General features: G+C 45.6%; 1 protein-coding gene across 1 annotated transcript in view; it reads left to right on the top strand.

Annotated features, from left to right (window-relative positions):
* Nucleotides 1–3735: 3735 nt before the first annotated feature.
* The window catches only part of ITGA9 (integrin subunit alpha 9), a 447293-nt gene continuing 423899 nt past the window's right edge, over nucleotides 3736–27129 (top strand). The window contains exon 1 of the mRNA XM_040433941.1: nucleotides 3736–4132. Within this exon, the coding sequence (XP_040289875.1) occupies nucleotides 3954–4132 (179 nt within the window). The 5' untranslated portion in view covers nucleotides 3736–3953. The remainder of the gene's footprint in view (nucleotides 4133–27129) is intronic.

Consider the following 27129-nt stretch of genomic DNA (forward strand, 5'->3'; position numbering starts at 1 on the left):
AATTGCTTATATTTGCCTTGATGTTCTCCACAATACATGCTTCACTTGAACATACTTTGTAACTGATATAACTGTTTAATAGCAATAATATTATATTCATGTGAAAAAAACAAGAAAATATGATGTCTGTCATGGTGCATTGTTTAACTTTGTAAATAAAGAATTACAAAGAAAAAAAGAAGCGCAGTGTAAGCTTTTTCTTTTCAACATCTCATTGAAAAGAAATGCCATCTGACTGGTATTATGTGCACATTTTATAGAGGATTATGATGGGACTTGAGTAGTGGGCAGTGTGACATCAGAGGTGGGCAGATGATGACTAGATACACCAGATCCCTGCTTAGATACAAGAACAAGGATGAGGTGACCCTACAAGAATGAGATGAAGAGGAGGTGGAATATTTGTGGAGGCTTAAGAAGGTTCAAATGAAGTTACCTTCATACGTATCAGTCTGCATCCTGCATATTGACTTACACTTCACAGCATCACAGACAAGTTGGCACTTATTTCGATACTTATAAGGGTATAAATTCCTACAGACTTTCCCTCCAAAGATAGCATTATCATTTATTTCTGTTGCTTCCTTAGGTCCACCATATTCTTCCATGCTGTTCATAGATTGTCACCGTTCACACCAGTCTCTGTTGACAACAGAGCTCACAATCGAATTTCCCCCATATCAGACAAACACTGAGGCCTGTTTTACAGGAATCTAATTAACCTGTCAATTTGTTTTTGAAACACCTCAGGGAGAACATGCAGACTAAAATAATAATGCGCGAGATCTGTAATATGATGGTCCTCACAGACCCGCCAGGTCCTTTTAACATACAATAGTGTCCACCAGGTTCCACCACACTATTGACCATGAGAAGAATAATGTTGAATGCTGCCCTTTTCTTCTCATCCAGTATATGATAGAATATTTCATAACAGAAGTGTGAACAATGCCTTACACCAGCCAACTTCTGGTCAGGTCCATGCACAGGGCCACTAGCAGGACAGTATAAGTTGTACTGCTTGGGTCCATCAAGGACCAAGTAAGTAAATAAATAAAAAGTTCCCAACCCCACATGTCAGCTCTCACTTCTCACCTAGTAGTCATCCCAGAAGATCTGCTTAATGGACCTGTTATTATAAGGCCCATTAATTTCACTGCACAAGCCTCAATCTTCTACATACCTCCCTCTTCTACACACCTACCAACTTTTAAAAGCCTAAGGATGGACAAGATCACCAAACAGAAAACTTTTCTGACACTAATCCACACCTCTAACTCTGCCCAATGCCAATCTATACATGGCGAATCCTACCCATTCCCCACACAGCAGTTATGCCTCTTTGGTGCTCCCACACAGTAGGTATGCCTCCTTAGTGTCCCCACACAGTAAGTATGCCCACTTAGTGCTCCTAGACAGTAGGTTTGTCCTCTTAGTTCTCCCACACAGTTATTATGTCCCCTTAGTGCCTCCACACAGTAGTTAAGTACCCTCAGTGCCACCACACATTATTCAGACTCGTGCCCCATAAGTAGTGCTGTCCACTGTCCCCTTAATTCCCACCTTACAATAGTATAGCTCCCTTAGCTCCCACCTTAATAGTGAAGACTATATTGTAAATAAAATAAAAAAAGATAACAATCACCTAGCCCCGTCCCCCGGTGAATGTAGCTCATCCTGTTCTTTCCAGCAAAAGGCACGATGCAGTGATGGAATTGCACCTATTGGGCTGAACACAAGAGGACACAGGGTGGGGATTGATCATAATCCCCCTGCCTCCCCCTGTCCCCCTCAACTGTATCAAGATGCAGAGACAATTGAAAGCAGGACATATCTCAGCCCTCAGGACACAGAGACAGTTGAAAGTGGGAAATATCTCAGGACCACGGGAAAGCCGTCCTAATCCGGGACTATCCTGCCAGATCCAGGATGGCTGGGGTAGAAAGCCTAAAGGCCCTGACCATTCATGGGTATGGGGTCCACATATTAGTGATGGCTGCCCTGCCTGTTTGTGTCCTTTTGTTAAAACAGCGTAAAAGAAAAAAGTTTACACTACTGTCAATCAATAAAACTCACAAGTAAACTCTTACCTTGACATACACTATACTTATTGTATTCTCCAAGTCAACCCCCCCTTCAACAAAGCTAACCAAAAGCACTGCTATCTATATTATGCATGCAGCACCCCTCCCCCCCCCTTATCAAAATCAAGGGGATGTCTTTAGTGTTTGACCATTGGATGCTAGCTGTCTAAAATATTGTTCATTATAAATCCTCATATAAATCTGGAGTGAGGATTTTCTTTTATACTATACTGGTATAGAAGTGGGTATAAATACTGTGTAAAACACTGGCATATTAGTAAGGCAGGATCATGGGAGGACTGGCCATAGACCCTACAGGGAAATTTACCAGTAGGCAGATCACCAGAGGTTTGCCCAAGCCCGCCTCACGGCTGCCAGCCAGGTACATAAAGATCTGATGCTCTCAGCATTAATGTAGGATCATCAGGCACTTTTGCACCTGGCCAATGGCCGCAGATGCCCTCCTGAATTCAACTGTATCGACGTCCTCAGGACAATGATACAGTTAAATACTAGTTAAATACTGTAGGTGGGAGTATTTTGTGCTGCACTGTAGTATTTGGTTCTGCTGAGCCAGTATTTAGTGCTGCACTGCATACCTTCTAACTTTTTGGATAGTCAAAGAGGAACACTTATGGTTCACTGTGAAAGATCCATTATTCCTGCATATCTATACACCTCAATAGTTTTCTTTTACACAATAGCACAAAAAGTTTTCTGAAAAAGTCTAAAAATCCAAATTGCATCAAATAATGAAATAATATACAAGGCAGACTCTAATATAGAGATAGGAACCAGACAACGCACTTCCTGGGTCAATATTGTAAATGTTGTAATGCAAATCTATACCTCATATGAAAAAGAGGGACATTTAAGGAGCAAAGAGGGACAGAGGGTCTTGGGTCAAAAGTAGAGGCTGTCCCTCCAAAAGAGGGACACTTGGGATGTCTGGCACTGTGGAATCTGGTTCTGTTGGGGAAGTACATTGTGCTGCACTGTGGTCCCTGGTTCTGACAAGGCAGTATTTAGTGCTGCATTGTGGTATCTAGTTCTTCTGGTTCAGTATATTGTGCTACATTGTGGTATCTGGTTCTGCTGGGGCAGTATATTGTGCTGCACTGTGGTATCTGGTTCTGCTGGGGCAGTATATTGTGCTGCACTGTGGTATCTGGTTCTGCTGGGGTAGTATATTGTGCTGCACTGTGATATCTGGTTCTGCTGGGGCAGTATATTGTGCCGCACTGTGGTATCTGGTTCTGCTGGGGCAGTATATTGTGCCGCACAGTGGTATTTGGGTCTGCTGGGGTAGTATATTGTGCCGCACAGTGGTATTTGGGTCTGCTGGGGCAGTATATTGTGCCGCACAGTGGTATTTGGGTCTGCTGGGGCAGTATATTGTGCCGCACAGTGGTATTTGGGTCTGCTGGGGCAGTATATTGTGCTGCACTATGGTATTTGGTTCTGCCGTATTTTTGATCTGTTATCCCATCTTATGTCATTTTGGACCCGCCTACAACATGGGGCCACTTTAAGTTGTCAGATTCCCCCCTGGGCAGCATTGTCATAGAAATGTTCTTGCAGGGTCCCTGAGCCTCCGACCATGACTTATATCGGACTTTCCAATCTATCCATAAACAGAGGGCAGAAATATGCTGGTCCTGGTCCCTCCTGCACTACACCACACGGTACGGTAGAGGGCGCCCGCGCCGCAGCAGTGCCCGCTGAAGTGTTCTGGAGTTCTTCAGTCCTCCACTCCCTCACAGTGCCCTGCAGAACTGGTGAGAGGAGCCCGCGGAGAAGTCGCCCACTCCCACCACTTCACTTCACCCCTGGAGACTTTTCATAGCTGGCATCCCTGCCCTGGACCTGATGATGGCTGCAGGACCGCGGGTTCGCACGGGCGCCTGTGAAGTGCTGCTGGCGCTGCTGTCCCTCCGCCTGGCCGGGGCTTACAATATAGACCTGGATCACCCCGTGCTCTTCCGAGGTCCCACCGGCTCGTTCTTTGGCTATGCGGTTCTGGAGCATCACCATGATGACACGAGATGGTAAGAGGGTGGCACTGGGTCACTCTGGACACTTCCCATACTTCTGTAGTGCTGTGTGCCAGGTGACCCCCAGTCTGCCCAACCATGTGGCATTACCTGTCATACCCCTGCCTATGGTGACATTGAGAAATGTGGCGCACTTTATGGAATGACCCCCTATGGCTCTGCTCACCTGGCATGGCTGTTGTAGTGAATGCTTGTATCCCCCCTAAGTTACCAATGCTGGAGCATCCCTTCTGGGGCCAATTCATCTAGGATGCCGGCTGGAAAGCAAGACCGCATGGCAGTACCTAGAGGCGTTTTGTCCGGCAGAAGGACAGAATCCATAGCGGGAACCCAATGGACCCCCCATTATCGTCAGTGGGCTCCGTCATCTACTGGGCCAGCGCTTCCCTTTTCCATTTCTATGTTCTTATACCAAAATAGAAAACCAGAAAATGCTGTGACTATGTGAGACTGGCCTTGTAACGGCATGATGCAGGTCCTCTGTTATTCCTGCTAGAAATGGATGAACACATTGATCAGTTCCATCGCTGCTGACAGATCTGTGTTAGGGTGCAGCCTCGCGGCCAGGTTTCTGCATGCAGGTTCTGAAGCCGAAATGAAGAGTGGATCATAAAAGGAGAGAAAGTATAAAGGACGGATATCAATTCTCTCTTTTTTGGCTTCAAAAACTGCATACCGAAACATGACCGTGCGGCCGTACCTTTAGGGTCACTCCTTTGACAAGGGGAAGGGTAACACCCAATTGCCAGTTTATACATTTCTAGGAGGATTAACAGAAGAATGGTACAATGCAGAGTTCAGAAAGATGCTCCAGAATTGCAATTAGCTATTTGCTAAAAGCAGACATGTAAGGCTACTTTGGTGCGGATCCGTTCAGATAATACAACCGCATGCATCCGCTCAGAACGGATCCGTTTGTATTATCTTTAACATAGCCAAGATGGATCCGTTTTCTATTGTGCCAGATTGTGTCATAGAAAACTGATCCGTCCCCATTGACTTACATTGTGTGTCAGGACGGATCCGTTTGGCTCAGTTTCGTCAGACGGACACCAAAACGCTGCAAGCATCGTTTTAGTGTCTGCCTCCAGAGCGGAATGGAGACGGAACGGAGGCAAACTGATGCATTCTGAGCGGAACCTTTTCCATTCAGAATGCATTAGGGCAAAACTGATCCGTTTTGGACCGCTTCTGAGATCCCTGAACGGATCTCACAAACGGAAAGCCAAAACGCCAGTGTGAAAGTAGCCTTAGGAGAGCTGACAGGTTCTGTGTACATGAGGACTGTCCATTTCATATGGACATCGCCGATATTTATTCTTACTCCAGGACTGGATACTCAAATACTCCTCTTTAGTGATGGCCAGCGAACACATGCTGGCTGCCATCTTTAGTAAGGTAGACTCACCCATCTGGCAATGAACAGGTAAGCCCTTACCTGTGCCGGGAGCCGGTGTGAAATCAAATGCAGTTCCGAGAACAGCCCGATGAAGGCCCCCGGCTGCTGTTCTTGGAACTGCCTGCTCCCAGTGACTGCATTTGATTTCAGACCGGCTCCCGGCACAGGTAAGGGCTTACCTGTGCATCGCCGGACGGGTGAGTCTACCTTACTAAAGATGGCAGCCTGCATGTGTTCGCTGGCCATCACTGCTCCTCTTGTCAAGCTGAATTATCACATGCCAGGCTTGTCAATATTTTGGTATATTGTCAAAGGGATTTTATAAATAAAGTTAATTGAAATGAGCACCTGGTCCGCAGAGCCCCTTTAGGCTAAATGTACACAATCAGGATTGCGTGCAGATTTTCGGCACGGTAGGTCATGCACATTGTATTCTCTGATAATTTGAAATTCTCATGCACACGATGCAGATTTTGACCTGCGGTGCGGACTGTAGAATCCACAGCATGTCTATTTTATTTTTCCTGACCGGATTTTCTCCTTTCACAGCAGAGAGAGTCAAATCCGTATGCAGAAAATCTGCACCTAATCCGCATGTAAATCCGCACCTATTGATGCGAATTGTCCTTACGGATTTCCCTGCGTATTTCAGTGCAGATACTCCGCACATAAATCCTGAGCGCGTGCATTTACCCTTATGGTACGTGCATACAGTAGTGTCCTTTACGCGGATTTTCGTGTGAATTTCTGCACCAAATCCCGCATGTGTTACAAGGGGTGAAATCTGTGTGGAAAACCCGCACAAACAATTGACAGATTTCTAACGCCGCGCTGCGGGGGAATTCACATAGACAATCTCATCTGGCCAGCTTGCACTGAATTACGCTGCACAAAAATCCGCTTGGAAAATCGGCACGTCATACCGGTCACCCTGAGCATGTGGCCTTACAGAAGGTCTCGTGGACGTGTACACCATGATGGATTATAGACACTGGCATCCGCACCATCTGTGTGAAGCATTCGTGCTGCCCCATCTTGTGAGCACATGAGACTGAGGATGATAGGAGTTCATGTCCTTCCTCTGCCCGGAGGAGCTGTGGGAGTTTTACGCTTCCAGTTGGTCCTTGTCTCAGGGCTGAGATGGTTTCTGCAGAACGTTCTTTATCAGCGCTGGGTGTGAAAACCCATCTCATCTCCTACCAGTGTGCCATAGGCGCTGTATCAGTGCAGGGGCACATAGGTGAGGGGCTAACAACTCCCTCCTTTCACAGTTATAGTCAGGGATGCACCACTACCCAATTATTATCAATGCAGCCTATGGCAGCAGGGGGTGGCATCTCTATGCTGCCTGTGACTTCTGACTGGCAGAGGGAGACGCCAGTTATACTGCAAACCACATAGCCCAGAATCCCATAACTGGTAAAATTGCTGTATACAACCCCCTACCCATGAACGGTGCCAGCTGCCCTCCGACCTGACTTTACAGTAGCTCTCTGCTGTAGCATTGTACCTGTGAGAGCCGTGCATTATAGACCTCACACCAGCTAAGTACGCCATCATGTACCGCCACTGTATTACAGGTCAATTTCTGATCTGCCCTAATATAGCACCCATAGAAGTCTGGGGCCCAGACTGTACCTCCGCGTGGTCCTTGCAGATATACCCCCTACAGACATTGCTTTGAATGGTTTGGCCCATTTATCACCTACCTACAGTATAGCTGATGGTTCCCAGCCCCCTGTGTGAACAGAGTGAGACCACCGCTCCATTTACTACTATGGGAGCGCACTGTACGCAGGACTACCACAGAAGTGAATGGAGCAGTGGGCACATGTGCACTGTACGCAGGACTACCACAGAAGTGAATGGAGCAGTGGGCACATGTGCACAGTCTGCAGGACTACCACAGAAGTGAATGGAGCAGTGGGCACATGTGCACTGTACGCAGGACTACCACAGAAGTGAATGGAGCAGTGGGCACATGTGCACTGTACGCAGGACTACCACAGAAGTGAATGGAGCAGTGGGCACATGTGCACTGTTGCTCAGTTCACCCAGGTCCCCTGTTCTCATGATTGCTGGGACCCCAGTAATCTCACATTGGATAGGTGATCCATATTGTTTGAGCACCAACCCCTTTAAAGGAGTTCTACGGGAATGAAATATTGGAGAGGCCATCAATATCTGATTGGAGGGATCTGACTTCCGTCACGCCTGCCGATTGGCTGGTTAGAGGGGCCTGTGCGGTATACTAAGTACAGTGCTATACATCATGCAGTGGGTGTGCTTGGTATTGCAGCTCAATGCCATTCACCTGAATACGACTGAGCTGCACAAAGGCCCTGTCACCAATGGATCCGCCAAGTGCCGCAGCCCCTTCTAACAGCCGATTGGCGCTGAGTCAGACCCAGCAATCAGACATTGAATGCCTCTGTTAGAAGGCACCATATGTTCGGTACCACATTGTCTCTGCCATCACTGCTCAGTGCACCCAGTTTCTCTAAGTGCACCTAACCACAGCTATCATCTTATCTGACATCGGTAGCCTTTCCTATGTTTGCATTGGTTGCATTTACTGAGCAGGCAATTATCAGGAACGAATCGTTTGTCCCCGATAATTGCCTGCTGGTCAGAGGAGGTGAAAACTCCATCTGCAGTAGGACAAGCAATGGCTACTGCTGTCACTCGTCCCCATCGTTGTTCTGGGCAGCAGGTCGGTGTGGGTGAGAGTTGTGGCCACATCAACAGGCTTTATGCCGGGTGAAGTATAGGACATGTATTATCTTTTGTGGCGCGGGAGCCCTTCTAAGCGCTTCCACGTCCGTGCAGCTGCCCCACGAAAGATCTATGTCCTATATATCACACTGGGCAGATGTGATTTCTAACCAATTCCATGTGAATGGCATTGGCATGTCCATGGATTTCTGCAACAAATCTGCCACATGTGAACTTACCTTGTGGAGCTGCAGTTAACCCCTTCATGTCACACACAGGACACTGAGTGTCTCCTTCACAGCGGGCGATCTCCGTGTAAGAGCTTATAGATTATACTTCTGGTATTGTGGCATCTTGCCAGAGGAAAGCTGCAGTCATTGTGTGATGGAGAACCTGCATTCCCCCATCTAACGTGTCCCCATCATGACTGCAATTCAATCTGGACTGGTACGTGTTCACAGCTATATCACATGAATTAGTCATGTCTTGACTGCTTGCTTTGGACGCGGTTACTGAGCGGCAGAATGGCCAAAATTCATATATAAACGGCCTTGCCCTCCCTGAAATATAACATGGGCTGGCTGGACTTAGCGGCATGTAACAGGTCTCTATGGGATGTTCATTGCTTTACACTTTACACTTTCCATCCCTGAGGACTATAGGGGCATGGCCGTGTGTATGGTGAAATGCAGAATGTGGCACAGGCAGGCAGCGGGTAGAGCTTGGGTGTGCTTTTCATATGGCATATGTCAACCTCCCCCAAATCCTTGCATTGGCATTTCCTATGCCAGACTATGCACTGTGACAGCAGGTCCTGAAGGCTGTGCCGATGGCATGGTGTAGCCCGCTTGCAGCACTCCTGTACCCGGGATGACTGTCCTGGCTGCCAGTACCCCTCGCTGAACCCCTAGAGGTATTTTTACTGATGGGGCCTCCGTACTCACAGGTACATTGAGGAGAGTTGTGCCAGTGCTGCTGCCTGACTATTGCACGGCACAAGAAGCCTGGATTTAGTCTCGCCAAGCTTTTCCCTGACTTGTTTATATGGAGACAGTTCATGGCTTGGCAGGGCAACCCCAGTGTGGTTTATGAAAGCTTTGGGGTATGGCCCAGTTTCTTAGCCATTGGTTCAGAAGCTGAGAAAATCTAATGTTATAATTCTTACCTAAAAGACGGAGATGATGATAAAAATGGTGATAGTAGAATGAGGCAGTAATGTGGCATCTGATATCTGGTCAGATCCTGCCATCATTTCCATATAAAGGCGAGGCTGACCCTTTTTAGGGGGGTGGGGAAGGGGTGGGAATCAATGTCTCAGCAGTATCCAATTGATAAGAAGTGACCTCATGCTGTAGCTTTAGGGTCCATTCACACGTCCGTATGTGTCTTGATCCGCAATACACGGACATCGGCAATGTGCGTTCCGCATTTTGCGGACCGCAAATCGCTGGCACTCTCATAGAAAATGCCTTTTCTTGTCCGCAATTTCATACAAGAATAGGACATGTTCTATTTTTTTGCGGATTTGGCATTTCTGGGGCCACTGGCAGCTTTATGTCTGGGAGCACCTATTCCACTACTAAGCTTCCCATGGCACACTTTCGGGGGGGGGGGATTTGGAACATCCCCAGGGCACACCTGAGAAGGTAAGCATACTTAACTGCTTCCTGGCTCCTGCGCTTTCCGGCCTCTACTGCTCCACTCAGATCCCAAGATGTAAAATTTTGGTTTGACGCTGCTGCAGCCAATCACTGGCTACAGCGGTGACCTGCTTTCCTTGCATCATGTGACCATTTTTTTTATGACACAAGCGGGCAAATCACTGCTACAGCCAGTGACTGGCTGCAACGCTGTCAAAATGGAAGTTTACACACAGGGACCTGAGTGGAGCAGCGGAGGCCGGAAAGCGCAGTAGCTGGGAGCCAGCGTTGGAGAGCAGGTAAGTATGCTTCCCTTCGCGCCCATATACTTACCTTTTTTTAATTCTGCTCCATATTAGTATATACAGCAGGTAAGTGCTGCTACTAGTGACTGGCTGCGTGGTTATGTGCCTATTTACAGTTATATACTCTGCAGGAACGTATATAGAAATTGTGCTCTATAGATGAATGAGGGTGACTAAGACAGGGAGGCAACGCTATCTATAATGTGGGGTTTCGCTCTGGTAGATAGGATTAGCGGACGCAGTATAGAGGCAACAACAAGTTCTTTGGATCGAACAGTTCAGTGCTTTAGGCCTCATGCACATGACCGTTGTTTCATTCCGTGTCCGTTGTTCCGTTTTTCGTGATTTTCTGCGGACTCATTGACTTTAGATGGGTCCGTTGAAAACTCGGCTAATGCACCGTTTGTCATCCTCGTCCGTGATCCGTGGTTCCAGTCCGTCAAAAAAATATAACCTGTCCTATTTTTTTCACGGAAAACAGTTTGCGGACCCATTCAAGTCAATGGGACCGTGAAAAAACGCGGAGGCACACAAGATTGTCATCCGCGTCTGTTTTTTTCCTATCATTTGCATAGGACTTTTTTTTACTTTCCTTCATGTCTGGTGATCCTCCAAAAATAAAGGAAGACACACTGAATCAAAAATGGAAACGGATCACGGAACAACGGAACCCCATTTTGCGGACCGGAACACAACAACGGTCGTGTGCATGAGGCCTCATTCACACTTTAGGCAAGTGACAAAACAAGCAGTCATAAACAAGCAAAAAGTCACATTGCGGTGTTGGTGGTAATTCACACCATGCGGCAATTCTGCCTCAAAGAGTCCTTGAGCATTGCAGCACCAACCTGTTTTCATGCCAAACAGGTAGCAAGCCTTTATCCAGACACAAGGCTCCCAGATCCTAACACAGAGATCTCGCTTCTGAGCCCAGCTGCCTATTTCAGGACAGCCAGGTGCTGCCAAAACCCGGACCGGCACTTAAAATCCGATCCGGTATTTGACCTCACCTGGCTGTAAATCAGCCCGGCAGCACATATTGGGAGGAAAATACCTGTTTTCCCAGACCAAACCTCTCACTGTGTCACAATACCTATATAAAATGTATACAGTGCAGACAAAGTGACCTGCAGGAGAAACCTATTGAGGCTGTTTGGTAGTGCAGTCAGGAACATGGCATTGGTAATACCGGTAGGACTATTATTGTTCCCCTCCACTCCAATTATGGCTTGTGATTGTACCAGTTTACATGGCCAGATGACTTGCTGCTTCAATATCCAAGTCAGCCCCTTCTCTGCCATGGCCAAGGATGAGACAGAGATAGGGGCTGGCTTAGACTTTGATTTTGAAGTGGAGGTGCCAGGACCAGAGACCTTCACCTCTGATAATTGAAGTATATTAGTAAATTATATATGTATAATAATGGCGGAATTCTGTAGGCTTATATTTCAAATGCAATCAGATAAAATGAATACAAATAATATACAGTACAATACAAAATCAATAATGGCAACAAAAAAACATGCTGTGCACAATGGGTTAATACCAGTCCACACATTTGCTGCGGGGCCAGCAGCTAATATAAATAAGGATTAACAATTTAAGGCTCCATTCACACGTCCGCAATTTCGTTCTGCATTTTGCGGAATGGAATTGTGGACCCATTCATTCCTATGGGGCAGCCCGGACACGGAATTGCGGATCCGTACTTCCGGGTCCGCACTTCCGTTCCGCAAAAAAATAGAACATGTCCTATTCTTGTCCGCAATTGCGGACAAGAACAGGCATATTCTATTAGTGCCGGCAATGTGCGGTCCGCAAAATGCGAAACGCACATTGCCGCTTTCCGTGTTTTGCGGATCCGCGGCTCCGTGTATCCGCAAAACACATTGCGGACGTGTGAATGGAGCCTAAGGCCTCTTTCACACGAGCGTTATGGATTCTCTCAGGATCTGTTCAGGAAAAAACTGATGATTTTACACGCAAGTTCGGTCAGTTTTTTCCGCGTGGGTGCTATCAGTTTTGATGCGTTTTTCACGCATGTGAAAAAAAAACCTGAAGACTTACAAACAACATCCAGCAACCATCAGTGAAAAACGCATCGCATCCCGACTGCATCCAGGTGCAATTAGTTTTAGGCCGAATGCACACGGCGTGTTCCGCGGCTGAGAGCGGTCCGTGGTATGCCGGGCTGAATTCCTGTTCAGAGCAGGAGCGCATGGCGTCATTGGTTGCTATGACGCCGTGCGCTTCATGCTGCCGCTGCTGTACAGTAATACACTCGTATAGATCATACCAGTGTATTACTATAGTGCAGCGGCGGCATGAAGCGCACGGCGTCATAGCAACCAATGACGCCATGCGCTCCTGCTCTGAACAGGAATCCAGCCCGGCATACCACAGACCGCTCTCGGCCGCGAAACACGCCGTGTGCATTCGGCCTTACACTGACGTCCCATTCACTTGGGAGCAGGGCTACGTGAAAAACGCAGAATATAGAACGTGCTGCGATTATCACGCAGAACTGATGCGTAAAAAAAAAACGCTCATGTACACAGACCCATTTAAATGACTGGGTCAGGATTCAGTGCGGGTGGTATGCGTTCACGTCACACATTGCACCCGCGCGGAAAAATCGCTTGTGTGAAAGGGGCCTAAGGACCCATTTACACGTCCAAAATTTCGTTCCGCATTTTGAGGAACGGAATTGCGGACCCATTCATTTCTATGGGGCTGCACGACGTGCGGCCCTGCTCCGGAAATGCGGACCCGCACTTCCGGGTCCGCATTTCCGTTCCCGAAAAAAATAGAACATGTCCTATTCTTGTCCGCAATTACAGACAAGAATAGGCATATTCTATTAGTGCTGGCGATGTGCAATCTGCAAAATGCGGAACGCACATTGCCGGTGTCCGTGTTTTGCAGATCCGTGGATCTGCAAAACACTTTGTGGATGTGTGAATGGGGCCTAAGAGTGGCAAAAATCCGCCAGAAAAGATGACTGGGACCGTAGTAGAATCCTCCAAAAAGAAACAGAGTGGATATACAGGTTCCGGTCTAAATGAGAGACTTACCTTTTCCTGTTATATCTGAGGGTTTGCCCCTTCTCTGTGCATAATTAGCTTCACCTCCTTTACCAGACGGAAATAATTATTGACGCATGAAGCGTCATCCTTGTAATTATTTAAAAACAGTCCTTTATCTGACGGCTATTGCAGTACCATACTTGATATAATATTGTAGTCATGCGTTTTGTCAGGGGAGTGGTCTTTGCATATTCTATATTGCTCCTTTTTATTTTTCCTTTATTTATTTTTATTATCCAGTATCTTGTTATGTTTAGGGTTCATTCACACGTCCGCAAATGGGTCCGCATCCGTTCCTCAATATTGGGAATGGGTGCGGACCCATTAATTTTCTATGGGGCCGGAAGAGATGCGGAGAGCACACTATGTGCTCTCCGCATCCACATTTCCAGAGCGCGGCCCTGAACTTCCAGGCTTCGGCTCCGAACTTCCGGGCCGCGGCTCTGCAAAAAAATAGAACATGTCCTATTGTTGTCCGCAATTGCGGACAAGAATAGGCAGTTCTATGGGGGGTGCCGGCCGGGTGTATTGCGGATCCGCAATACACTACGGACGTGTGTATTTTTGTTACCCCCTGGTTTGTCCTAAGCAGAGTATTAACAAACAGCATATAATAAAAGTGGTGTCACTCCCCCCTATTTTACCCTGCGGCTCCACACATGTACTTGTGCAGTATATCACATGCTCCGAAACTAAGGGTACTTTCACACTAGCGTTTTTGTTTTCCGGTATTGAGTTCTGTCACAGGAGCTCAATACCGGAAAAAAACAGATCAGTTTTATCCTAATGCATTCTTAATGGAGAGCATTACGTTCAGGATGCATCAGTTCAGTCCCTCTTAAGTTTTTTGGACGGAGAAAATACCGCAGCATGCTGCAATTTTCTCTCCGGCCAAAAATACTGATCACTTGCCGGAATGCCAGATCCGGCATTAATTTACATTGAAGTGTATTAGTTCCTGATCCGACATTAAGGCCCACACAGGCGAGTTTTCCGTGCTGGTGCAATGCGTGAGGTGAACGCATTGCACCCGCACTGAATTCGGACCCATTCATTTTTATGGGGCTGTGCCCATGAGCGGTGATTTTCACGCATCACTTGTACGTTGCGTGAAAATCTCAGCATGCTCTATTTTGTGCATTTTTCACGCAACGCAGGTCCCATAGAAGTGAATGGGGCTGCGTGAAAATCGCAAGCAAGTGCGGATGCGGAGCGATTTTCACGCATGGTTTCTAGGTGATGATCTGGATGGGGACCCGATCATTATTATTTTCCCTTATAACATGGTTATAAGGGAAAATAATAGCATTCTTAATACAGAATGCTAAGTAAATTTCGGATGGAAGGGTTAAAAAATATAAAAAAATTATTAAACTCACCTCATCCACTTGTTCGCGCTTCCCGGCTCGTCTTCTTTCTTCTTCTTTGATGACCTGGGAGGAAAAGGACCTTTGGTGAAGTCACTGCGCTCATCACATGGTCCGTCACATGATCCATCACCATGGTCATCAAAGAAGAAGAAGAAAGAAGACGAGCCGGGCAGCGCGAACAAGTGGATGAGGTGAGTTAAATTTTTTATTTAATTTTTTTAACCCCTCCATCTGTAATTTACTTATTAAGAATGCTATTATTTTCCCTTATAACCATGTTATAAGGGAAAATATTAAAATCTACAGAACACCTAACCCAAACCCGAACTTCAGTGAAGAAGTCCGGGTTTGGGTCTGGTTACCACATTCAGTTTTTTCTCACGCGCGTGCAAAATGAATTGCACTCGCGTGGAAAAAACTGAAGAACGGCAAAATGGATCCGGATTTCCGTTCTGTGCATGCGCAGACCTTTAAAAATGCTAAAAAAAAATCTATACCGAGTCCGTTTTTCCCGATGAAACCAGAGAAACGGATCCGGTATTTCAATGCATTTGTCAGATGGATCCGCGTACAAATAGATATACCAAAAGAAACATTAGGGGGACATTTATTAAGACCAGCATTTTAGACATCGGTCTTAATAAAGGCCCTGCGCTAGTGAAGGATCTGCCAAAGTTATGAAGAAGCGCCGGCCTCTACGTAACTTTGGCACATCCAGCGCCAGTTCTAAATATAAGACAGCTTCCTTCTGTCTTACATTTAGACCTTGTTCTACGCCGCTGGACTAACCGTTGCTGCCTTAAATATGCCTAATATAGGCGTTTTTCAGTATAATAAATGACCCTCCACGTATATAAAGGAAAACAACATTGTCGCATAAAAGAACATCTATGGTTGAAACAAATACCATTTGCCCAGGAGGTCTAAGGGCTCATGCACACAAATATGTTTCTGTTACGCATCCAAGCTGCATTTTTTGCTGCTCGGATGCGGACCCATTCGCTTAAATGGGGCCGCAAAAGATGCAGACAGCACTCCATGTGCTGTCCCCATCCATTGCTCAGTTCCGGGGGCTGCAGAAAAAGTATAGCAAATTATGGAACGCACACTGGCAGCATCCGTGTTTTGCGGATCCGCAATTTGCCTATCATAGAGCTACATGTGCAGAGGACTGGAGTATGTCAGTGGACCACTCTGCAGACGTTGCCATAGTACAAGAGGAAAGAAATCTTCATGAACCCTGTTTCTGTCCTGGTTCTTTGCCCTTTACCCCATGCTATCAGAATTGAGAATGAGAAGAATAAAGCAATATTGGAAATTTCTAAACTCATCATTTCTGGCCAGTTCAGTTACGAAGCAAGTATGAAGTATCATACGTTATTCACAGTCCGTAGGGTACACTGGAATTTCACAGATATACAATCTTTAATGCAGCTTCTCTCATTACAATTTGTGTTACCCCCAAGAAGCCTGTCATGTCCATATGAAAATGATTTCTGTCCTCAGGGGTTCTGCGGAGCACGGCGGGGGGCTGGCCTGCCAGCATGCGCTACAAGTCTCCAGTCTGGAAGTCAAGACTGGGTTATGTGAGATGTACAGGGGATCATATCCAGTACCTGGGGTGTCTGATAATGGTAGACTGCTGTGTTGCTGCTCTGTGTATTCGATTTCCCGGCCAGATGAGGACAGGAATTCCTCTAATGCCCTCTCATTTAGAGTTCCTCGTATATTTGCTCGCTCTATGGCTGCATTGTTTGCCTTTTACGTCTGTCCATAAAAGGACTTTAGCATTTCAATGACCTTTTAGAACATTGCTGTATTCAGTGCTTCATTTGTTGATAACTTCAAGGATAAAGTTAGTCTGACCTTGATTGTAAACTCGCAACTGGACTTTAAAATTTATAAAAAAAAACGCTGGAAAAATTCACTGTTATATGCTCCCCACTTAAAGAAATCCAGTCAGCGCTGCCACGTGAACGAAAGTCATATATATGGAGTATCAGCGTAGACTTGCTGGCGCTGAGCCCAAACAGTCCATTAAAAACTGTGTCCATATTAAAAAGTAGCGGAACTCACCAATCTTAAAATATGCGGCACTTGGACATAAAGATGAACAGGTCGTAGAAGCAGGAGGAAGATAATGGTGTAGTAAAAAAAAATGATATAGTGACCGTAGGAATATTCATGGGTGGTCTGAAGTCCACTTTTAACCCTCACTTGCTGGCTGGGAGCAATCTTGACTTGTTTTACAAACAGATTTGAGTGTAGGTAAAAGAAGTCTAGGAATAAGTTAAAATATTGTAAAACCTGAAGCTGAAAGACAGGGGTCACATATGAGGTGTTACCATCTGATTCAACATTTAAACATCAGAGACAACTTCAGTCGTTGTTATGGAAATATGTGGAAAATGGTTTTCTGTCAAAAAAATTGGCGGAAAAAATGTATCTTATGTATCTTGTTAAGCCCAGTTGGTATTTTTTACCCTCCAGGAGACCCAATCATTACATGTATAGGTCCCATCATGGACTGGCTATTACGTCCTACACTTAGGGGCATTCTGTTTTATTGGAAAGACACTAATGAGATTTTGATGGCTCTTAATGAGTTTTATTAGTAGGAAGGGTACAAGTTGGCATCTGTAGGTGTAGATAGTCTTTATACCAGTATAACTCACTCATGGATTAGGGATCCAGTCAGTCCACCAGGATTTACAGAACATCGATAAGTGGTTGATATGAAAACAGGAACTGCTATGGGGACACCAGTTTCATGTACATTTACCAATTTATACCTGGCGGTTTTTGAAGATGAATATGTGTTTTCGGTAAATAATCCTTATGTGAGTTACATCAAACTGTTTCTGTATTTTCTAGTGTTGTCAGGTACAGAACTACATTTCCAAGAATTTGTGGAGTATTTGAATGACCAGAATTGAGGTCATATAAGACAGATGGAGGTTTTAGATGTGTCGGTGAAGGTAGAAGATGGAGTTTGGATTATGACTGGATTTAGGAAACCCAAGGCTACTAATTCTTTATCACGTTTCAGTACTTTCCACCCTAATCATGTAAAAGCAGCGGTCCCGTATGGGTAATTTGTAAGTGGGGACAGTAAGCATTGAAAAAGAGTCTTTTGGATAGGGTATTCCAATCATTTGTTGGATAAAGCCATGACTTACAATAGGAAGGATTGTTTAAAAAAGGAACAGGATATAAATAAAGGGGGAGTGATAATAATTTGTTACAGCCATAGCCATATGGAAGAGTAGATTCAGCTAATTCTTTGTCGCACTCTGTTAGGAGGGTTCCAACCCCGTCTTCAGTAAAGAATAAAACGACAGCTTATTCGGTTTGCAATTAGGTTGACTCAGGTTTTTATTTGACTTGCGGCAATATTCATATCGTATAACGTTTTGGCACGCAGGCCATCTTCAGATACTATGCCGCAGGATAAGAGGAGGTAGAATAGGTAGCAGGAAGACAGACGCAGCTGGAGACCATGTGTCTAGACCACACTGAAGTGAATGAATAAGGTGTCTCTCATATGTCATGGCTAAAATGTGGACAGGGCTCCATGTATATTTATGGCAATCAGTTCCCATGTATCTGGACAAGTGACAGCGTGCGAAAATGGAGAGTACATCTGTTTTTTGAAGATGTTCTGGAATGCAGATTTTGAAATCTGCGACAGATCTTCATGTACCCATATCTCATCCTAAGACTCCACAGCACACAGACCGTCCACAGATCCAACTCAACTCATACACTGCCCACAACTCCTGCACCGGTATCACCCACGTGTTCCTCTCTGTTGCTCATATGTCCTACCACAATACACAGTGTGCGCAATGGCTAGCGCTGCGAACGTGAGCAATTGTGGACATTACGAGAACAGGGGGATTGTCTCAGACTACCCAAGCACAATGTGCAGGTAGATAGAGAATGCAAATATTGTGGCTGTGTTTTACATGTAATTAAGTGATCTTATAGAAAATCGAATGCTGTTAATGACAGTTCAACACTCATTACTAATTTGCAAATAGTAAGGAAATAGTTAATGCAAGTGCAACAACAGGCAACACTATTTTCACTTATAGTAAGCCATTTTATAGACAACAAAACAGTTTTATCCGCGCACCGTTGTAGTAACATTTCCATGTGAATGGGTTTCAATGAGTAATGATGCTGTGGATCGTTAGCGTTTGGGTCATGTAAATAGTTGCCAATTGGCTGCCAAAGAGGTTTGGGCATCACGCCAGTCGCATGCATATTGAGAGCCAGTGGGGCAGATTTCCTAATATTTAGGCAATGTAGACAGTCTAAGATGCTGCAAATTTATTACAGCGCCTTCTGTTGGATGATAATTGTGGTGCATCTTTAGAAACTTTTGAGTAAGTTTATATCACCTATTGGTCTGGTTACTTTGTACACAATTATGCAATAAAATTTTGGCACAATTCTGAAACACGTCGGCACATCATAATCCATGCCCTTTCTTCATAATCTACACCTCTTACTAGGTCACCCTCCTTGTTGAGAGAGGCACAAAATGCATAATAAATGTGGTGCAAATCATGTATGCAATTTTTTTGGTGTAAATTAAACGGTTTCTATCACTTCGTATGACATAATTAGCTCTCAGACACTAGCGATCCGCTAGTGTCTGCTCTGGCCAACCATCCTAATATAACAGCTTTTGGGGCAGCCGTTTTGCTAAAAAAATAACTTTTATAAATATGCTAATGAGCCTCTAGGTGCTATGTGGGCGTCATTAGCACCTAGAGGCTCCGTCTACCTTCATACACAGCCACCGCCCTGCGCGTCCCTCCAGCCCGCCCATCTCCTGCTGAATGCGATCCTCCGTGTGACGCAGCGGACGAATTCTCGCGCATGCGCCGTGCGCGGCTGTATTCGGCGCATGCGCAGTGAATGTCTGACCGCTTCCCTGCTCAGACATCTCCACTGCGCCTGTTCCTTGGAGCACTATGACGTCATCGGCGCAGGCGCAGTGGAGATGTCTGAGCAGGGAAGCGGTCAGACATTCACTGCGCATGCGCCGAATACAGCCGCGCACGGCGCATGCGCGAGAATTCGTCCGTTGCGTCACACGGAGGATCGCATTCAGCAGGAGATGGGCGGGCTGGAGGGACGCGCTGGGCGGTGGCTGTGTATGAAGGTAGACGGAGCCTCTAGGTGCTAATGACGCCCACATAGCACCTAGAGGCTCATTAGCATATTTATAAAAGTTATTTTTTTAGCAAAACGGCTGCCCCAAAAGCTGTTATATTAGGATGGTTGGCCAAAGCAGACACTAGCGGATCGCTAGTGTCTGAGAGCTAATTATGTCATACGAAGTGATAGAAACCCTTTAAGACACAATTCTCGCAAATTTTGCTTACTAAGTCTCCCCCCAACGGGTAAATAGCAATCTTAGCAATTTATATACAGCTGGAAAAAGCTGTTTCCTGTTATGGCGCACTCCGTGCCTGACACCCCCCGATCTGACCTCTGCTTGATTACCGTATTGACTCTTTGCTCTTTGCCATGACCTCGGTCTGGCCCTGACTATGATTCTGCCTGACTTCGTGGTGCCACACACCAGTGTCTCTGACCCATGTGAGTCAGCTGTCAACCACACAAGGACTACTCCAGAAGGTAGCAGCCTGGCGGCTCCCCTGCAGCGAAGACCAGATACCTGTATAAGGGTTAAAGGGTGAAAATCAGGGACTGCCAAGATAGCGCCCTTAGGATTTGCTCAAAGTCAAATCTGTTGGTTGGTGTAGTGCAGGGATGGCCAACCTGAGGCTCTCCAGATGTTGCAAAACTACAACTCCCAGCATGCCCGGACTGCCAACAGCTATCAGCCTACAGCAGGGCATGGTGAGAATTGTAGTTTTACAACAGCTGGAGAGACACAGGTTGGCCATGCCTGGTGTAGTGGTTCCACACCCACTGCTCATAACATTTTCTGTTATTTTACACATATTGAGACTGGCTACAAATGCCCAGATTCGGAAGTTCATATTCCAGTGGTGTGTCCAGGACCAACTGCGGATTTAGTTACCGGAGCTCCCTACATAGATTCCTATGATGTAGTGAGTTCATGTAAACCTGCAGTCCTGTGAAGCCGACGTCTGGGTGTATTTACAGAAAACTAGTTTGTACTACCTAGGAATCATGGGCATAACTATAGCTATAGCAACCATTGTACTTATAGGGCCCAGAAGTTTGGGGGCCCAGTCAGGTGCCAGAATATTGTACCTTTTTGTGGGGCTCTATGAACTATAGTTACGCCCCTGCTAGGAATCTTTCATTGTTGTACAGTGGTGTCATGTAGAACATTGTACTGGCAAAATAGCGCGCTTCTAATCCTGATTAATAGGGTGTTACCCTATTAGCTGCCTTACTGTTTGTAAAGTGAATATTTAGGGCACTGTGGAGCAGCGGAGCATGCCTTACAGAGAAGGTCATCCCAGGATAGGATGCGAGTGATATGTGATCAAAGCAAGTCTCACTGCAGGCAAACCTAGCAATAAATAATTGTGTAGCTACAGGTTTATTAACCCCATAGGTTTTTCCATGATCACTCACAAACCTATAGATACAGTTGGTGAAGAAACTTTTTCTATGATTGTAATAAAATCTTAATCTTGTCATTTGTTGTCACTCCATTGTTAGACATTAAAAGAAAAGATTGAAGACCTTGCTCCATTTATGATGATCGCCTGCAGAATTTGTACACAGTTTTGTGTAACCGCACTGGGTTCAGTTTGTCTTTGATTTTGCGCAAATTGTAGAAATGGCAGATGTAATAGCAGTCCAAGTGATTGATTTATGACGTGTACAGTTGTGGTTTGTTGTGATGATGTAACTCAGTGAAAATGGGCAATATTTGGGTAGCGCCACATGGGGTGGCACTGATGTGGCTGAGATGAAGGTGGAACCACGGCAAATGCAGCTACTGTGGCTTTTAAATTGATAGTTATATGGCCGGATGATTTTACCCACAAAACTGCATGGTTAAATGTAATGGCACAGCTCTGCGTGGTCCTACTCTTACCCTCTAAATAGTGAAGAAATATCCGGCTTTGTCATGAGGAAGGACCGACATATCTAAGAGGTCTGAAACGCGTCGATTTACACTTGTATACGGATTTTATAACGCTGGAATAAAGTTACAATACTTCACCTGAACTGAGCCGGATATTTCTTCACTATTTTCTGGATTTTACCGCATCCAGGTGCGGCATCCGTGCACAACAGGTGATCTAACCACCGCAGGTGAGAGCTGCCTTACAATTCTACTACTCTTACCCTCTGTGTACACCTCTTTTATGAAGATGTTCGCGGTGTGTTAAGTTATGAAAAAGCTTTTGATGTGTCAGTGACATATCAAAGGCTTTGATCAGTGAGGGTCTGAGTGTGGAGACCCAGGCCAATTGCTACAAAGAGTAGAAAGAAGCACAAAAGCGCACATAACTCTTTTCTTGCTGCTGAAGACTGACCAGAGACAGGCTCATAGACAGAGAGTCTGTCTTCAGCAGCAAGGAGCTTCTTTCTCCTCGTTCTCGCCATCGGTTAGGGTCTCAGAACTTGGACCCCACAGATCAAAACTTTTAATGTGTGGCTATGGGTCCGTAGCTGTTTAGAATTGAGTTGGGGTAAGTTTTCACAGTGGAGGATGAAAAATTTAATGCAGCTCATTGAGAGGCCAAGAAAAGTAGGAAAAGGCTTAGGACACCATGTGGAAATCAAAATGATCATAAGCTTTACATGTTCTGACCTTGCATCCTGCAGAATGTAGCACAACTCAGTGGGCCGCATGGTTATTTAATATGCATCTGCAAGTGAGAAAAAGGTGAAAGCTGGACGGACGTGCACATAACAAGGGAAGCAATAACCTGGCCATATTACACCTATAAAATAGCATATGACCAATGTATAAAGTGGTTTAGAGATGATGACCTGTGGCACAGTCTATGTACAGTACCTGATGACACAGTAATAGTGGCGTTTATTAGTTGAGGCATTGTTTGAATATAATGCGACTGAAGGATCATGTTGGAGTCACGTCCACGACTGCATCCTGTGTATTTAAGCCCACATGAAAGTAATGCAGGATATCACAAGTAGAGAGACGAGCGGCAATAATAATGTCAGCTCACAAGTGATCCAGATAACGTCCAGCCGTGGATGTGTAGTAATAAGTACAATTCTCTGCATATCATTCACACCATCTGTAGCACTCATCACTTCATTGCAGACCCCTGGCGGTGCTTTTGAAGCTGGTTTTACTTAGATGACTTTTTTCACTGGGCCTGCGTTCACAGTGAAGTAGTTTCTATAATAGAACGGTCGTAGTGAAGCAATGTCAATGGAAATAGCACAGCTTGGCGTAGAAATAGAACGGTGTAAACTATATTTAATTGACCTGCCCCAATGTACACTTTGATAGCATATGTGGCCTGTCAGTTAATATATATATATATATTATTTTTTATTTATTATTCTATTATCCTCTTCACCTTTGACTCATGAGATCTTTTAAATAAATATATATATATATATAAATATATAGAGAGAGAGAGAGAGAGAGAGAGAGAGAAAAGAAAAAAGTGGCAGCACCGTCTAATGAAAAAACAGGAGGGTGCAACTGGCCCAATGGGGATAAGCAAACCCAGTATATAGAAATAGAAAAACGGGCAGCACTCCATGGAGTAAAAAATGCAAAAAAAGTTTATTCACCCATACAGGCAATGCGACGTTTCGCTCCAGTAGTGAGCCGAAACGTCGCCTTGTACACTGATGTTGAATAAGAGGGCTTGGCTGGCTCTAGTTCGTCATGAAGATGTTCAATTTGGTTGAGGTCAGGGCTTTGTGTGGGCCACTCAAGTTTTTCCACACCAAACTCATCCAGCCATGCCTTTATGGAACTTGCTTTGTGCACTGGGGTAAAGTCATGCTGGAACCTAAAAGGTACTTCCCCAAACTGTTCCCAAAATTTGGAGGCATATGATTGTCCAAAATATCTTGCTGAAGTATTAAGACTTCCCTTCACTGGAGGCCCAGGCCAGCCCCTTAAAAATGACCTCATAGCATTAGCTCTCCTCCACCAAACTTTTCAGTGCAGGCAGGCAAGTAACTTTCTCCTGACATTTGCCAAACTCATCCATGAGACTGCCAGATAGAGAAGTGGGATTTGTCACTTGTCAGAACATGTTTCCACTGTTCCAGAGTCCAATGGCTCCATCCAATGCTTGGCATTGTGTTTAGTGATGTAAGGCTTGCATGCAGATGCTCGGCCATGGAAACAGATGGCATGGAGCTTCTGGATCCAGTTTTTGTGCTGATGTTAATGTCAGAGATTTGAAGACCTATAGTAATTAAGTCAGCAATATGGGGGGAGGAGGTCATTTATCAAATTTGCTACGCCATCTTTATTGCATTTAAAAAACGCAAGTGATGCCTGCTTGTGACATTTGGTGCACACTTTCACGATATTTGGTTAGCCTCGCCACTTTTGGAGTGAAAGCGAGGTCAGGATTTCAGATTAGAGCACTTTTAAAGCGTTATTAAGCTTTCAACAAACTTTGCATTAATCAATAGTACAGTGTATGTGCATAAGGAATGACACTATCTCTGGCCATTATATGACTTGTATCTGTCATTTTTCTTTACATTTTTCCTCTAGTGATTGTCTAGTTTGCAGTTCTCTCAGACATGGTAGGTAGAGACTAGCTCCTATCCACTGCACACACAGTAAATAATGAAGAATCTCTTACACTTAAAAGCAGCCCCAGGATAATGGAGGACATTTCAGAGAAGTACTGACCTGTGTGCTTATGAATGAAGCACTGAGCTATAACGGACCTATGTAGCTGTACAGTCGACTTCTGTGTGTGTCTGTATCTCCTCAGATCCTGCTCAGTCCTCCTCCCTCCCCTCTCCATAAACATGTGTAATATGATCCTCCTGCAGAGTTGATCCGTCCTGGATGGGGAAAAGGCATTAGCAGGGGGAGGGGGAGCTGGTAATCAGCTGATAATAGGAACAAGACACTGAAATTTATTTTGTTTATTTTAGACTACTTTCACACTACCGTTCAGAGCGGATCCGTCTGGGGTCTGCCCAGACGGATCCGCTCATATAATGCAGACTTGGGATCTGTTCAGAACGGATCCGTCTGCATTATATTGTAGAAAAAATTCTAAGTCTGAAAGTAGCTTCAGACGAATCCGTCCAGACTTTACATTGAAAGTCAATGGGGGACGGATCCGTTTGAAAATTGAGCCATATAGTGTCAAATTCAATCGGATCTGTCCCCATTGACTTACATTGTAAGTCTGGACGGATCCGCTTGCCTCCGCACGGCCAGGCGGACACCCGAACGCTGCAAGCAGCTGCCAGACTGATGCATTCTGAGCGGATCCGCATCCACTCAGAATGCATTGGGGCAGTACGGATGCGTTCGGGGCCGCTTGTGAGAGCCTTCAAACGGAGCTCACAAGCGGAGCCCCGAACGCTAGTGTGAAAGTAGCCTAACTCACTTATATAGTGCTGACATATTCGGCAGTGCTTTACAGACATTATTGTCGCTTGCTGTCCCAAGGTGGGTTAACAATCTAAGTTCCCTATTAGTATGTCTTTGGAGTGTGGGATTAAACCAGAGGAAACCCACACAAACACAGGGAAAACATAAAAACTCCGTGCAGATGTTTTCCTTGGTCAGATTTTAACCTTTTTACAAATTCGCTAAAAAGTTGCACCTCTACACCAGGCACCCAATGGTTTACTTTTACATAGATAAGCATGTTGCAGTGGTGGCATCCTATTATAGTACCATACTCAAATTCAGTGAGCTCTTTAGAGTGATCCATTCTTTCGCAAATGTTTGTAAAGGTAGACTGCATTGCTAGATGCTGGATTTTATACACCTGTGGCAATGGGCCTGAATTAAACACCTGAATTCAATGATTAAAACGTGTGTCTCCATATGTTCTCTATATAGTGTGTATATACACTACTCAAAAAAATAAAGGGAACACTTAAACAACACAATGTAACTCCAAGTCAATCACACTTCTGTGAAATCAAACTGTCCACTTAGGAAGCAACACTGAGTGACAATCAATTTCACATGCTGTTGTGCAAATGGGATAGACAACAGGTGGAAATTATAGGCAATTAGCAAGACACCCCCAATAAAGGAGTGGTTCTGGAGGTGGTGACCACAGAACACTTCTCAGTTCCTATGCTTCCTGGCTGATGTTTTGGTCACTTTTGAATGCTGCCAGTGCTTTCACTCTAGTGGTAGCATGAGACGGAGTCTACAACCCACACAAGTGGCTCAGGTAGTGCAGCTTATCCAGGATGGCACATCAATGCGAGCTGTGGCAAGAAGGTTTGCTGTGTCTGTCAGCGTAGTGTCCAGAGCATGGAGGCGCTACCAAGAGACAGGCCAGTACATCAGGAGACGTGGAGGAGGCCGTAGGAGGGCAACAACCCAGCAGCAGGACCGCTACCTCCGCCTTTGTGCAAGGAGGAACAGGAGGGGCACTGCCAGAGCCCTGCAAAATGACCTCCAGCAGGCCACAAATGTGCATGTGTCTGCTCAAACGGTCAGAAACAGACTCCATGAAGGTGATATGAGGGCCCGATGTCCACAGGTGGGGGTTGTGCTTACAGCCCAACACCGTGCAGGACATTAGGCATTTGCCAGAGAACACCAAGATTGGCAAATTCGCCACTGGCACCCTGTGCTCTTCACAGAGGAAAGCAGGTTCACACTGAGCACATGTGACAGACTCGGGACACTCCGTGGAGAATGTTCTGCTGCCTGCAACATCCTCCAGCATGACCGGTTTGGCATTGGGTCAGTAATGGTGTGGGGTGGCATTTCTTTGGAGGGCCGCACAGCCCTCCATGTGCTCGCCAGAGGTAGCCTGACTGCCATTAGGTACCGAGATGAGATCCTCAGACCCCTTGTGAGACCATATGCTGGTGCGGTTAGCCCTGGGTTCCTCCTAATGCAAGACAATGCTAGACCTCATGTGGCTGGAGTGTGTCAGCAGTTCCTGCAAGACGAAGGCATTGATGCTATGGACTGGCCCGCCCGTTCCCCAGACCTGAATCCAATTGAGCACATCTGGGACATCATGTCTCGCTCTATCCACCAACGTCACGTTGCACCACAGACTGTCCAGGAGTTGGCAGATGCTTTAGTCCAGGTCTGGGAGGAGATCCCTCAGGAGACCGTCTGCCACCTCATCAGGAGCATGCACAGGCGTTGTAGGGAGGTCATACAGGCACGTGGAGGCCACACACACTACTGAGCCTCATTTTGACTTGTTTTAAGGACATTACATCAAAGTTGGATCAGCCTGTAGTGTGTTTTTCCACTTTAATTTTGAGTGTGACCCCAAATCCAGACCTCCATGGGTTGAAAAATTTGATTTCCATTTATTAATTTTTGTGTG

Source organism: Bufo bufo, chromosome 5 (assembly GCF_905171765.1).
Source record: "Bufo bufo chromosome 5, aBufBuf1.1, whole genome shotgun sequence".
Lineage (NCBI taxonomy): Eukaryota > Metazoa > Chordata > Amphibia > Anura > Bufonidae > Bufo > Bufo bufo.